Raw genomic sequence first — 13,880 nt, 5'->3', positions numbered from 1 at the left:
GGACGCTAATGACGGGCGATAGAAATGGAGATCGACGAATGCCTGTGAGATAGAAGGGATCTGGCGGTGTCGGTGAGCGGTGGTGAACGGCGGCGGTGAACGGCGATAGTGGAGAAGTTCAGATTGGAAGGGTTGGGTGTTCAGGAGTCTAACTTAGAATAAAAAACAATAACTAGTATGTATTTTGGGAAGAAGACAACACTGATGGGAAAGAGAAGAGATTTTTTATTTTAATTTTGTATTAATTTTAATAAACAAAAATACTTAACCATAGTTAATCATATATGATTAAAGTATATACGTATTCGTATTTGTATACAAATAATAATTAATACACTTTTAAAATACATTAATATTTAAGATTTTAAAATTTTTTAATTATTAATTGACTAGAATTAATGATGCCACATGTCTATATTGTATTGGTCCACATATACAGAGTATGGATTCTATCACAAATGTTGGGGTATGAGAGCAATCACCTAGAAAGAAATGTAATGTTTGATATTGAAATGGATGTGTAAAGTAATTACACTAATATGATATTAGAGGTAAATCACAAGCTGTGTTTAAATTTTGCATAATTTTTAAAATTGCAACCTACCCATGAGTTTAATTTTTTTACTTTTTTTTTTAGAAGTACAAAACATAAACATTAAAAAAAATTATTCAAAAGCTGCAAAACGTAGCTTGTATTTTATATGAGAAAAAATATTTAAATTAAGAATCTTGCTTATAAATACCATTGACAATTTATTCGTATTTCATACCTCACTCCATTTCTTTTTTTTATATAGTGAATTTTTTGATAATTTGTAGTGTCAAAAAAGTTAGATTAGATAAAGTTGAGGTTATGAAAGGTATTGTAAATTTGTAAGTGTATTATAACGGTGAGATTATACTAAACACATACGAAGGAGCGACTTTTATTTGTGAATGTCTGTTTTTTTTTTTTTTTTGTCATTTCACGCACCATGAATTTTGTAGAGTTGCAAAATAATTTTTATGAAAACATACAAAGTCACTTTTCAAAGAGGGTGAGTAACATTTTATACAGGAATCTTGTGCAAGTATTTGGTAGGCTGATTCAATTTCAAATAATGTCCATCACTGACAACGCATGTATACAGCAGATGTTCTATATTTATTAACAAACCCGATTTTACGTGCCAATGATAGAATTGTACATTAAATTTGAACAACATATGAGACTGGACGCGGTTGGCAATGAGGTAAATACGGATGAGCTCGAGGATATAGATTGGGAAGAAGATAATAACTACAGTGAAGAGAAATTTGAAGCCAACTACAAAATCAATGACGAAAACGATGACGGAGACGAGGCAGGCAATCCGGTGGTGCAAAATGAAGCAGATGCACTTGTAAACCAGCATCCCTTTGGTGTTCCGTCTTTTATGCAAACTCTAGATCTCGAAGTCACGCATGCCCCAAAATTTTCTGAGTATGTAAATATGGGTATGTTATATTTATTAATTAAAGTTACCACTAACATTTCTTTATTTAGCCTTAACTGACTAATGGTGGTTCGCATGTCGTAGGTGAAGGCGATGTTGCGGCAGAAGATGGTGAATTTAGTGTCAGAATGAAATTTGGTTCTAGAGAGTCGATGATCTCTACAATCAAAAGTTACGCTATCTCTAGAGAAATTGATTATACTGTGTATGAGTCTGAGCCGCAGATATTAAATACAAAATGCAAGGGGTATTATGCAAGGTGCGATTGGCTTAACCGAGCTAACTTGATTCGCAAGAAAGGTTATTGGGAGATCAAGAGATACAATGGCAGACTCACGTGCACAATAGGGACACAATTTCACAAGATCATGCTAAGTTTGACTCAGACACGATTGCAAATGCTATTAGGCTATTGGTTGAAGCAGACCCGTCGATAAAGGTGAAGTCTTTTATCACAGAAGTTCAATCCAGGTTCAACTATATTGTAAGTTACTACAAGGCTTGGTTAGCAAAGCAAAAATCTATCGCAAAATTTTTTGGTGATTAGGAAGTTTTTTACCAGACTCTGCCAGTATGGTTGAAAGCAATGACTGTGAAGATGCCAAGGTCTCGTGTTCAAATAAAAACTCTCCCTGTTTATCGTGAAGGTGAGGAGGTGAATGGTGTAAGAATTCTCCATCGCGTGTTTTGGAGCTTCTATCCATGTATTACAGTATTTAAACACTACAAGCCATTGGTGCAGGTTGATGGCACACACCTGTACAAAAAATATAAAGGTGCATTTTTGGTTGCGGTGGCACAAGACGGGAACCAAAACATTGTGCTGATTGTTGGGTTTATTTTTTATCGGCTAAACGAATTGTTTACTCGAACGATCGTCGAGGCTCATAAGCGCGTTCGCAACGGATTCACGTATTCAGAATTTGCAATTAAACGAGTCGAAGAGAGAAATAGGTGCTAAGAACGGCATACGCTCCCACGCCCAAACTAAAAGCAGAATGAGTGGGTCATCCATTTCTTTACACTTGTATCGCGATGCATGACACAACGACCTATACAGATGTGGCACACTAGCTGCCCCCAACTGTAGAATGGAATGCGGTGAAAATCTCGAAGTAGAAGCAAAAACTTTGAGTTCACAGAATTCATTGACTTATTTGGGAATACAACCGTTTCGAGCACGCAGAAAATGTGAGCCCGGACATATTGCTCGATGGACTTATGTGTGTCTAACGCTTCGGCGTCTTTACATCGATGAACTTATGAAATGTTTACTTTTCCCAATAAGTGATCATCCGAATCGGGCAACCTACCAAAACAAGCTAAGCAGTTCTCCACCAAAAACTGAGGACCGTTGTTCGTTCTTCCCGTCACGGGCTCCCCATTAATCGGGAGACCAAGTATATGAGTCACATCTTCTAGTGTCACAATCACTTCACCGACTAAAAGGTGAAACATCTGCATTTTCGGCCTCTATCATGTGTTGAATGGTAGGAGGTGTTGAGAAGAAATGAAGGTTAAAAAAAATAATTAGATTATAAGAATATTTTAGATATTTTAAATTTTAAGTGAAATTGTAATAAAAATCTATTTGAGTTTGAATTGATTTAAAAAAAAAACTGAACTGAATTAAATTCTATCTAACCTAATTAAATTATTTTTGTTTTAAACACGATAATTAAATTCAATTTTCACGAAAATTAAATTCCAAAAAATTTTTAAACACCCTGTAATTATGATGATTTGTCAAATAACACGTAAACAAACCATATGTTATATTAACTTGACATGTAAATAATAAATTTTGTTGTGACACATATCACGTGTCAATGGCTAAATATCACTCTTACATGTCCAAAGCATATTGTCTATATCAACATTTTGTTCACGGAAAAACTCAAGAAATAAACATGAGTCACAATGAAAATTAAGAGGCTATTTTGAATTAATTGAAAATTCAAAAACAGTTTTGAGCTACCAGTAAAACTTTAAAGAACATTTCGTTCAACTCCTTGATCGTTTGTGGAAAAGTTGCTAAGAATATGAATGTGGCATACTACTACATGGTAAAAGAATTTGATGGTACTAAATTACAAAACAGAAAGTCATGAACACAATAAATAGGGAGAGGCAGTTTCGAAAAAAACAATTGAAAAAGATCTACCAGAACCAATTATATTAAATTCTCAACATTTTGAGCTTGATAAAACAGTACATGAAGGACTCCATTCACTTTACTGCCATGCGCCTGGCCAAGGACTACCACTTCGTCCAAGCGGAGCTTGTGCAAACTAGGAAGAAGGTTAGTTAGTTCTTTTATAAAAATATATAAATTTTTAATTTTTAATATATTTGCTATACAGTTATTTAAGTAAAATATCTAAAATTTTTATTAATAATAAACTTAAAATGCACCCTTAGAATACATTTTAGCTAAATACTCTATATAAATAGCAACTAAGTTTACAGTATAGTAGTAAATCTTTTATGTGCCTCACATCTGCAAATACCTTCTGATAGGAATTCCTAACTTTACAAGTTCGAAAACTGAGAATGGATATAAATGAAGGGTCACATGACACAATGATTGATAAGATCTGCTACGCTGTGGTACTTCAAGTCAACCCTGCGCTGTGATTTTTCTAACTCGGAATTAAACCACTGCTCAAAGCTTAAAATGGTGCCATTGACATCGACATCAACATCTACAATTCTACATCACTTCCTCTTTCCTCCATGTAGTTAAAGCTCACTGATTTGGCCTCTTCTGCAGTATCATTACAGGCCAGCCTTGTGTACTAGCTCCACAGGGCGCATTGATTCTGGCTTTGACATAGAAACGCAAAGAACGAGAGATAGAGACTAATGTATAAAGTACAGAAAATATATGTTTCTTAAACCAAAAAATTGTCTCTATCTATGTCTCCAGAACCAAACAAGTTTCTGTATCTATTGTTTTTGTATTTCTGTTTCAAATGCAGTATTGTAGCCTAAGTGAAAGAAAACAAAATCCGGTAGTGTTTGCAACCATATCATAGAATTTTCTATAGTGATATTCTAAAAATATTCCTAGTTAACCTTGTAGGCAGATTAATTTGATCTTCAGGTTTTTACATTTAATTTTTTTTTTTTTTTGAAGATTCCCTTGTTTTGAAAATTTGAAAGTGAAACCCACCTTCTGCGCTTTTGATAATAAACAATGCATTCAGATATATCTTTAAGCATAACATTTTTCAAACCAATATACCACCTAAACAAGTTATTTTATTCTTGCAAGAAACACGAACCTTAATATCTTGTGACTTTATCGTAGTAATTTCAAGTTTTAACATGCCATACTCTTCTAAGCAACAAGCAAGCTGTGAAACATATTTACAAGTTCATCGTGAACAATTTTTCCCCTTTATAAATATAATTCTGCATGTATACTATATAAGTCAAATTGCAATTACATACAGCTATACTTTTTCAAGTCTTCAACAATATCAGTCCTCAATGTACAAAGTTCAGAATTCCATGCTATACCAGAGTAATATGAATAGTATGTTTGGATTTCCATTTGCAACTATAAAACTATTGATTTGAGCAAAAGCTATGAAAGGTAGCTTTTGCCACAAACCATAGGGGGAGTTCTCCAAACGGAAAATGCAAACACACTTTGGTATTATAAGTCAAGGAAATGCTCACCATATTGAGGATTTTCAAATTTTACAAGGTATTCAATTAAGCAAAGAAGATCCACACTGCAATTGCCACTCCAAGCAATCTTCAAAGTCAAAACTGCTTGCACAATCCAACAAAGCGTTCTGTTGATGTTCATAACGGCATATGTAATTCAACCCAATAAGAATCTCGCAGATCGCTTCCTCTGTCTTTTCCTTATCAGCAAAGTACAAGGTCTGAAGTAGCAGCACATTCGTCCTGCTAACAATTTGGTGTTGCTCAAAATTCCTTTCGCTTTGCCATCTTATCATGTTATGCGCGAGAGGCGCAAGCCCCCTAAGTATACCGTCAAGAGTCACCTTCCAGTCGTGGGCAAGAGGAGCATCGTATATGGCCAAATTCTTGACGTAAGACTTCAGCTTTGCCTTCAGCGATAACCTTAAGCTCGTCGGTAGCATCTGATAGAGATCATCCCTCGCTTCCTCTCCAACTAAATGAGGATAGCTAAGCAGTTTCTCGAGGACAATTATGACATTAGCATAGTGCAAAGCAAGAGCGCAGCCTCCAAGAGTGGAAGGAGAAGCATAAACAGCTAATCTACTCTTGGGACCAAAGGTTGAGCAACTCTGAACACCGGATTTTGCTCTTAGATCTCCATTGAAAGGAATACTGATTTGAGCATGATCGAACCCACTGGAATGGCACGACTGCTCCTTTTTCTTGACATTATTCCCTAAACCAATACTGTGACTGCATCGGTCCCCATGATCAATAACAGAATCATCATCATCATCAAATTTAGAGACAGAGCTGCTTAAACTTAGACATTCCATGAAAAGTCTCCCCGGACTTGTTCCACAAGGAAGAACGAAATCTTCGGGTTGGAGATATGCTAAATCGCCTCTCCTCATATCCATCCGCGGCCTACCACCAATACTTCCCTTTCTCTCCACAGTTCTCCCAATCGAACCCGAATGACTTCCACTTCTGCCACTGTGATTGCGATTCAACTTCTCCGATTTCATAGGAACACTAATTTGGCCAGACACCAAGCCACACTCAGGTGGAGGAGAACCTCCAGCAAGCCCAATGCTATTCTTCCTCAATGCAGAATCCCCGAAAACCACCGACATCCTGGCGTAGATGGTGCAAACTGTCCTGGCCAACAACTCGACAACCTTGTCAAATGTTTGATTCCAAAGTGAAATTTCCTTTAGATGCCTAACATCTTGCCTTTGCCATGCGAGTTTCTGCTCAAAGACCCTCCTACTCTCCTCATTCTGATTATTCTGAAACTTGTTCATAGCTTGCTCCAATTGATTCAAAACCTCCATTTCACTATACAAATTCTTAGTGTTACTAACATACCTATCCATCTTCCTCACCATACCTTCCATATGCTTAACCAAGAACCCTAATTCATTGACATCTATGACCCCACTCACAATGTCACCATACACATGCTCGAATCCCTGCAATGCAGGGACAGAACACTTCTTCCCTAACCTGGAAACAACGCCGGCGACGCGGTTCAACTCGTCGAGCTTCTCGGCGAGAGCAAGGTCAAGGAGATAGGAATGGTCGGAGGAAACGAGGCTCCGAACAGCTTCAGAGGTCAAGATCTCATTCCTGAGCCTCGAGATCTCAGAATCCGAAAGGGATTTGTGAAGGTGAACCGTTTTGGACATGACATTGGCTACTTCAAAAGAAAGAATGTCAATGGTTACCTTATCGTTGTTCTTGATGGTGCTGCTATGTTGCTGCTGCTTCCTCTTTCCCGAAGAAGTTTCTAGAAGAAGGGCGTGCTTGAGATTGGAACTGACTTGGTTACCCATCTTCACAAACCAGGCCTCTGCAACCATTTGGAGCGGAATTGTTCAAGTGAAAAGACCAAAATAGGAGAGAGAACAAGTGAGTGAGTGTGATTCTAAAGGCAGGAGCATGCGGCGCAAATTGTGAAGAGTGATGTTGAAGAGTGAAGAGGGAAGGGATGGGTTCAATTCAATATAAGCAGCAACAATGACATCAGAAAGAGAGAATGTGGGTGGGGAGTGGTAGGGACCAAACACTAATTTAATTTGTTAACTCTAGTTTTCAATCTCAATTTTCAAAAGTGGATTCAGAATTGAAAGTTCAAACCACTTTTTAATTTATTATTTTTTTATTTGTTTGGATGCGTTGCTTTTCATCCTGCCTTCCATCTTCGAAATTATTCTATCAATTTTTTTACCTCAACTTTTTTGGGCTTGTCATATGTGATTTTTTTATTGTTTAACATTTTCTTTCGTATATTTTTTTTATATTATTTAATAAGTATATAGTTTGATTTGACCATTGGATTTGAAAATGAAACCGTCTAAATGACGCGTTTTTTAGGATTTTTTTTTTCTTAAATAAAATAAAAAATTATTTAATTCCTCAAACAAGATATTTGAACTTTAATTTTTAGAATATGATTTTTTTTTTAATTAAGGCAAGATCACTGCACCCCCAACGAATCTAAGGTGAGTTTGGCATACTATATATACCTGGTGGAACCATTTTTTTTTGTCTCTTTCTTTTTCAATTTCTCCTTCAAATTTACTCTATTCCTTCGTTCTGTCTTTTCAACATTCGTAAAGTTCGTTGTAGACGACATTCTCAGTTCCAATAAATAATAGGTTAGTTAGAGTTATTTTTTTAACTTAGTTAGAATTATTGTTTACATATTAGATGAAATTACTAGTTATAGGTTGCATATTAATTAGAGTTACAGATTTACTATTTATATGTTAGTTAGATTTTATATGTTATTGTTTTTAAGTATAGTTGTTGTTTATTGTCTATAACATGTTAATTAGTATAACAGAGTAAATTGTTAGTTAATTTAGTCAGAATAATTAGTTTAAGTTGTGAATTAGAAGGTAATTAGTGGAATAATTAATTAGGTTAAAATAGATTAGAAAGTAACATGACTAGTAAAATTTAGGGTTCAATTAGTTATTAATTAGGGTTGTTTAGGATGTTAGTTGACGGCGTTAGTTAGTTTGGTTAAATTTAAATCAGTAAGTTTATAAGCTATTATAGATTTATATATTTTTGTTAATAATTCAGTTAACATAAAAGGAACTGAGTTTGGTGTATGTGATTTTATTTTACTAGAGTGTGTTTAAATGGAGTAGCAGTTATTAGGCTACGAGGATAAGATGTATAGATTGGATCACACTAAGCACATTGCTAGCAGGCATGATCGAGTGGTACACTTTTTCACTGTTGTTTATTTTACTGTAATTAATAAACAGTGAACTTGTTATTTTATGCATTCACCGTCCCTGTTTTTTTAATTTTTTGTTTTCGTTTGGTAGGCGCCTCGGATCTTGCGCACCAAGCGGAATTTGATGACACGTCCGTCGGAGCAGATTAGGTCATATCTCAGACGAATTAGATTTGAGTATGTAGCCTATATGGTCGAGTTCGAGTGCGATTGGCCACTTGCCTCGGCATTGATAGAGAGGTGGAGACCTGAGTCCCACACGTTTCATCTACCATGCAGGGTGATGACTATCACCCTGCAGGACGTGGCCTATCGGCTGGGACTCAGGATCGGCGGTGATCCTGTGAGTGGATGCATTGGTGGGTGGGAGCAGCACCATCAGGGACGGACCATTGAGGAGTTATGTGAGCAGATTCTGGGTGTTGTTCCTGGCCCTGAGGACAGACAGTCACAGACCAAGTGGACTGTGAAGCTCACTTGGTTCCACAACACGGTTTGCGGAGAGCTGGAGTAGGACGCCACAGAGGAGCGCCTGTTGAGGTACACGAGAGGGTACATCATGCAGTTGATAGGGGGTATCCTATTCCCAGATGCATCTGACTCTCGGGTGCACATTAGGTGGCTCTCCCTACTAGAGGACCTTGAGACGTGTGGCCAGTTATCGTGGGGCTCGCTTGTGCTGGCATGGCTGTACCGCTAAATGTGTCAGGCCACAGAGCATAGTTAGTGCAATTTGGGTGGGTGCGTCAGCTTGCTGCTGTCCTGTGCCTATCACCATATTCCACTACTACGGCCCGATGGCTTTGGTACTCGTCGGTTTTCCCTGGTTGAGAGGTATTATAAACACTTGTAAAAACCTGTTGTGTTATTATTAATCAATTAATTAAATTGAGCGATAATGTGGAATTGTGGTTGGCATTGTAGGTGGATTCAGTACCGGCCGGATAATGCCAGAGGCGAGAGCAGGCTGAGGCATTACAGGCGTACCCAGAACGGGATTGGGATACTGAATATAAGTGATAAATATTTTAGTATTAAAAATTTATTTTACTTTAATACCTATTGCATTTGAGATTTGAATGTCGTCATTTATTTGCATTTTATGAACAGGTTGAGTGGACGCCGTATGCTGACCCATAGCTGATTGGTCTAGTTCCACCGGCGATAGCTGAGGCGGAGGCCTCGACGGCGGTTGTCTGTCCGTTGCTTTGCTTCGCTATCGTCGAGTGGTATTAGGTGGACCAGGTGGTACGTCAGTTCGGTGGCCTGCAGCACATTCCGACCAGGCCACTGAACATTGACAAGATGCACAGGCTGGATGGTCACTTCGGAAGAGGCAAGTAGTTCCCGCATCTGCTTGGTGGCTTGCATGAGTTGTGGGATGCTCGGGCCAACCGTCGTCTGCGTATACACCATCATATAGACCTGCGTCTGTCCCTCCCATATATGACTTGGTACCTGCAGTGAGCGCACACAGAGTTATTCGGTCTGGGTGATCAGCATCTGGTGGCGGCTGAGGTTGTGCTAGAGGACCTGTCCATCCACCATCCACTTGTTCCATATCTACATCAGCCAGATGATAATCACCTTCTGCAGATGAGGCCAGCAGCCGGATGAGGGAGAGGTAGGGGGTGGGAGAGAGCCAGAGGGAGAGGTAGACGTGGTGCAGGCCAAGGGAGGCAGGGTGATGTCGAGGTTTACCACGATAGAGACTCCGTCAGTCTGCCAGCTCACCGGGCCGAGGATGCAGGCCCGAAGGTTGGGTCTCTTTTAGGACCCGTACCCGGAGACTACTTGTCCCTGAGACATGATTGATGTCACGATGATGGTACCTGACTGGATGACGGGTCTGATACAGGGAGGTGATGGCGGGTTGGCAGATGTGTCGACGGTGCCACAGCAGACCTAGCCATTCTCACATATGCACACTACACCACCTCAGTCTGTATACTTACCATGCCACTTGGATGATCAGTCTAGTGGGTTGTCGTCCACTACAGATTATGCAACACTGAGGGACTAGATGAGCACTCCAGTGCCTGATCCGGTTCCTCCACTTGGTCGAGGTCAGCGTGATGTCAGACCACCTGCGTGTGGCATAGGTGGGTGTCTCGACCCAAGACAACTAGTTTATGATGACAACATTTGACTTTTATAATTTTAATATCATTGCGTTAACTTTCAAGTTCAAACAAGTCTGTCGTAAACAACTTTTCTAACGAAATATAATATTGTAGAGAAAGATTACAATCATATATTTAAACGAAAACAACACCTATAACTAACGTCGACTAGAAGATACCCCTCCACCATCAAGAGCGGTACAAGTCCTCTGTGTGTGACCACTTTGACGACACAATCCGCACCTCTTCTCCTCGTTATGCTCAACGTCATCCATGTTGTTACGAATTCTGGAGCTGACTGGGCGACTTTTTTCACTCTCATCATCCTGGGGTTGGGCCAAATTCGGGGCCCGTCATATGATGGCTAGTGCCCTATCGATCGAAACTCTGATCTATAAACATTGAAGACCGACTCCATGCGGTACACAGGATGTACAAACCGCTTCCAATCAAGTCTTGCATGAAAGCAAGCTGCCAGGATGTGACGACAAGGAAGATGAAGAGTGAAGAGCCTGAAAATATCTACAGTCACACTTACCCTCATCAAGTAGCACTTGATAGTTCTGTTGGCTGGACCCAGGAACTATCGCTAACTCTTCAACCGTGAAGTTTGTCCTCGATCGATCAAACTGGTAAATATTCATGGTGTTCACGTGCTTCGAGTTGAACTCTATGGCCTTCATCAATTTCTGTGAGAATTCAGCACTGACTTGAAGTTGGGCAAGAGCCTCGGAACCCTTCCGTGCAAAAAGTGCACCCAAACGGAAATAACTTGACTTCACAGGACCCGTGATTGGCAAATTGCGAGAGCCCTTCATAACAACGTTAATACACTCGGAGATATTGGTCGTCATGTGACCAAATCGACGACCCTCATCAGCATATTATGCCCATTGTGATCATGGCATTTCTTCAAGCCAGTTTGTGATTGCCACATTTTTGCCCCTCAGCCGGCCAAAATGATGAGCGAACTCACACTGCGGCTTCGAATACGCAGAACTTTCTTCAAGTGAGTCAGGAAGCTGGCTACAATATATCTTGTACAAAATGCCTGGAAGGCGGAGGTGGTTTCCATAAACTCCCCTCGGCGTTCAGTGCACCATCTATGGATTTGGGTTTGTCTGAAATCACTAACACCCCAGGTTGTGGTGTCACATGTTACCGCAGGTACGAAAGAAAGAACGACCACGTCTCCTTCGTCTCACCCTCGACAATGGCAAATGCAATAGGTAGAATGTTTGCGTTGCCGTCTTGAGCTATGGCCATAAGCAAGGTCCCTCTGTATTTACCATATAAGTGGGTGCCATCAATGGAAATAAGTGTCCTGTAATGCTTGAAAGCTTCAACACACGGTGAAAACGTCCAAAAAACTCGATGAAACATGACAGTGTCGGCGGAACCAGGCCAAGGCTGTGTCATTAGTTGCACCCAAGTACCTAAAGACACATTTACAGTTAGCTTATTCTACATGTCTGCATTGTTTAATAGCGAATAACCAAACTTGAAATAAATTTTACCAGGGAAGTACATCTATATAGCGAATAACCAACTAGGAAGCTTGTTGTATGACTCCTCCCAATCACTATATATTCTAGCAATGACTCTATTTTGCAAGCCAAACCTTTCTGTTGGATGCCTTATAACCAAAGTGATTCTCCACACCTCCTTGCAGAATGCTGATTGTTGGATCGGCTTTGACCATCATGAATATGTGTTGCGCAATCACCTTCCAATCCAACATACGATGGTCTTGCCCTATCGATGTTTGCATGCAAGTATGAGGACCAGTGTATCTCCTAACCTCTCACTTTTCTTGCTTTCGGCAATATGCTATGAGTATGCTCCAATTACAACCGGGACCGAATTGGATACACTGTGCATTGTACCTCAACTGGTCACTCTCTACTATTTTATACTCTGCAGCCCTCCTGATGCTGTACTGCTTAACTGCCAACATGACTTCTTCCTTATTCTTAAATTGTTGTCCAACCTCGAACTCGTTGCTTGGATCCTCCTCAGGGCCTCCCTGGGTAAACGACCAATCGAAAGTCATTGCATCGAGATTCAACCTCGTGAAATGATCCGACCGATCATATGGTCGAGAAATGGCAGGCTGTGTCAGAGCGATCTGTGTGTCACCGTAGTAGTTCATCTCTTCTTCCTCATCACCATCATCAGGAATTTTGGGTGGTTCATTGTTAGTATCGTCTCCGTCATTGGGGTTAACCTCATACTAATCCATCATCGGTTCTCTGATAGCAGAACCATCATGACTTTCAACACCGTCATCTATTAAGTCAACATTACGAGCTTCAATATTAGACCCCTCTTGACTACCTTCAGGTGGCATATTTAGAACCACCGTCATCCTTCTGATAGTTCGTCTAACAGCTCCACTCAATGGACTATCATACCTGCAGATGATCCTCGGCCACCCAAATCAACAAGAAACATGAATAATTCCAACAGATGAACATTTGTCTATCGGTTGTACCACGACCTTATAAGCTATACATCTTCATCGTCACATAGTAGACGATACCTAATTCAAAACAATAGAAATATTTCTCACAACCGTGGTCTGACAAATATACTAGCAACAGAGAGAAAACAACTGTAATATACCTTCTATAAAATAAACTACCATCTACTTCGATCGGATATCTGTAGTAAATTTTTTTCACCCTTTTTGCCTCTGCCCGATGGAATGCAATATCAAATTCTTCAACGCTGTTAGACCGTTGACTTCCAGTGTCATATAGGTAATTATCGGTTGTCCCGATCTAAAAATAATAGAACCTTCTTCATCATATACTATTTCACCATCGTAATGAATGGATAACAATGGATTCCTTGACATTGTGTAGAAAAATATCAACAGTGAGAACGAAAATGGACAATGAAATTGTGGCTCTCTGATCCACTCTCCAACAGACATGCTTTTATTTTGGAAACGTAACATAGAGTTCACCAGGGGTGTAACAAACTTGTCTTAATTACAAAAAAAAAAAAAATCGTATTCTGGAAAATAAAGTTCAAATATCTTGTTTGGGGAATTAAACAATTTTTTTTATTTTATTTAAGAAAAAAAATCCCATCTTACAACAACAACTAAAAAAGCGACTAATATTCTTTTATTTAAAAATATAAAAAATTTCTTACAGTTCACATTAATGTCTTTCACTCTTACTTAAATTTTAAAAAAAAATATTTTTATGATAAGCGTATGATCTTAATTGATGATTTTAATAAATGTTTATATAAATATTTATTTATGTATACACTAAATTAAATAAAAATTATATATAAATAAATATAAGATTGTACACAATATGATCATTGACTAAAATCACACGTGCATTATAT

At 38.9% G+C, this 13,880-nt stretch overlaps 1 protein-coding gene across 1 annotated transcript; it reads right to left on the bottom strand.

The window, feature by feature from the left end:
• LOC107619410 lies at positions 4,861–7,211 on the bottom strand. The gene has a single exon (XM_016321695.2). The coding sequence runs from the start codon at positions 6,998–7,000 to the stop codon at positions 5,195–5,197; it is 1,806 nt and encodes a 601-aa protein (XP_016177181.1). The 5' UTR covers positions 7,001–7,211; the 3' UTR covers positions 4,861–5,194.

This window comes from Arachis ipaensis, chromosome B09 (assembly GCF_000816755.2).
Source record: "Arachis ipaensis cultivar K30076 chromosome B09, Araip1.1, whole genome shotgun sequence".
NCBI classification, from domain to species: domain Eukaryota; kingdom Viridiplantae; phylum Streptophyta; class Magnoliopsida; order Fabales; family Fabaceae; genus Arachis; species Arachis ipaensis.
The sequence above is the reverse complement of the archived record's forward strand: the minus strand, read 5'-3'. Positions and strand labels throughout refer to the sequence as shown.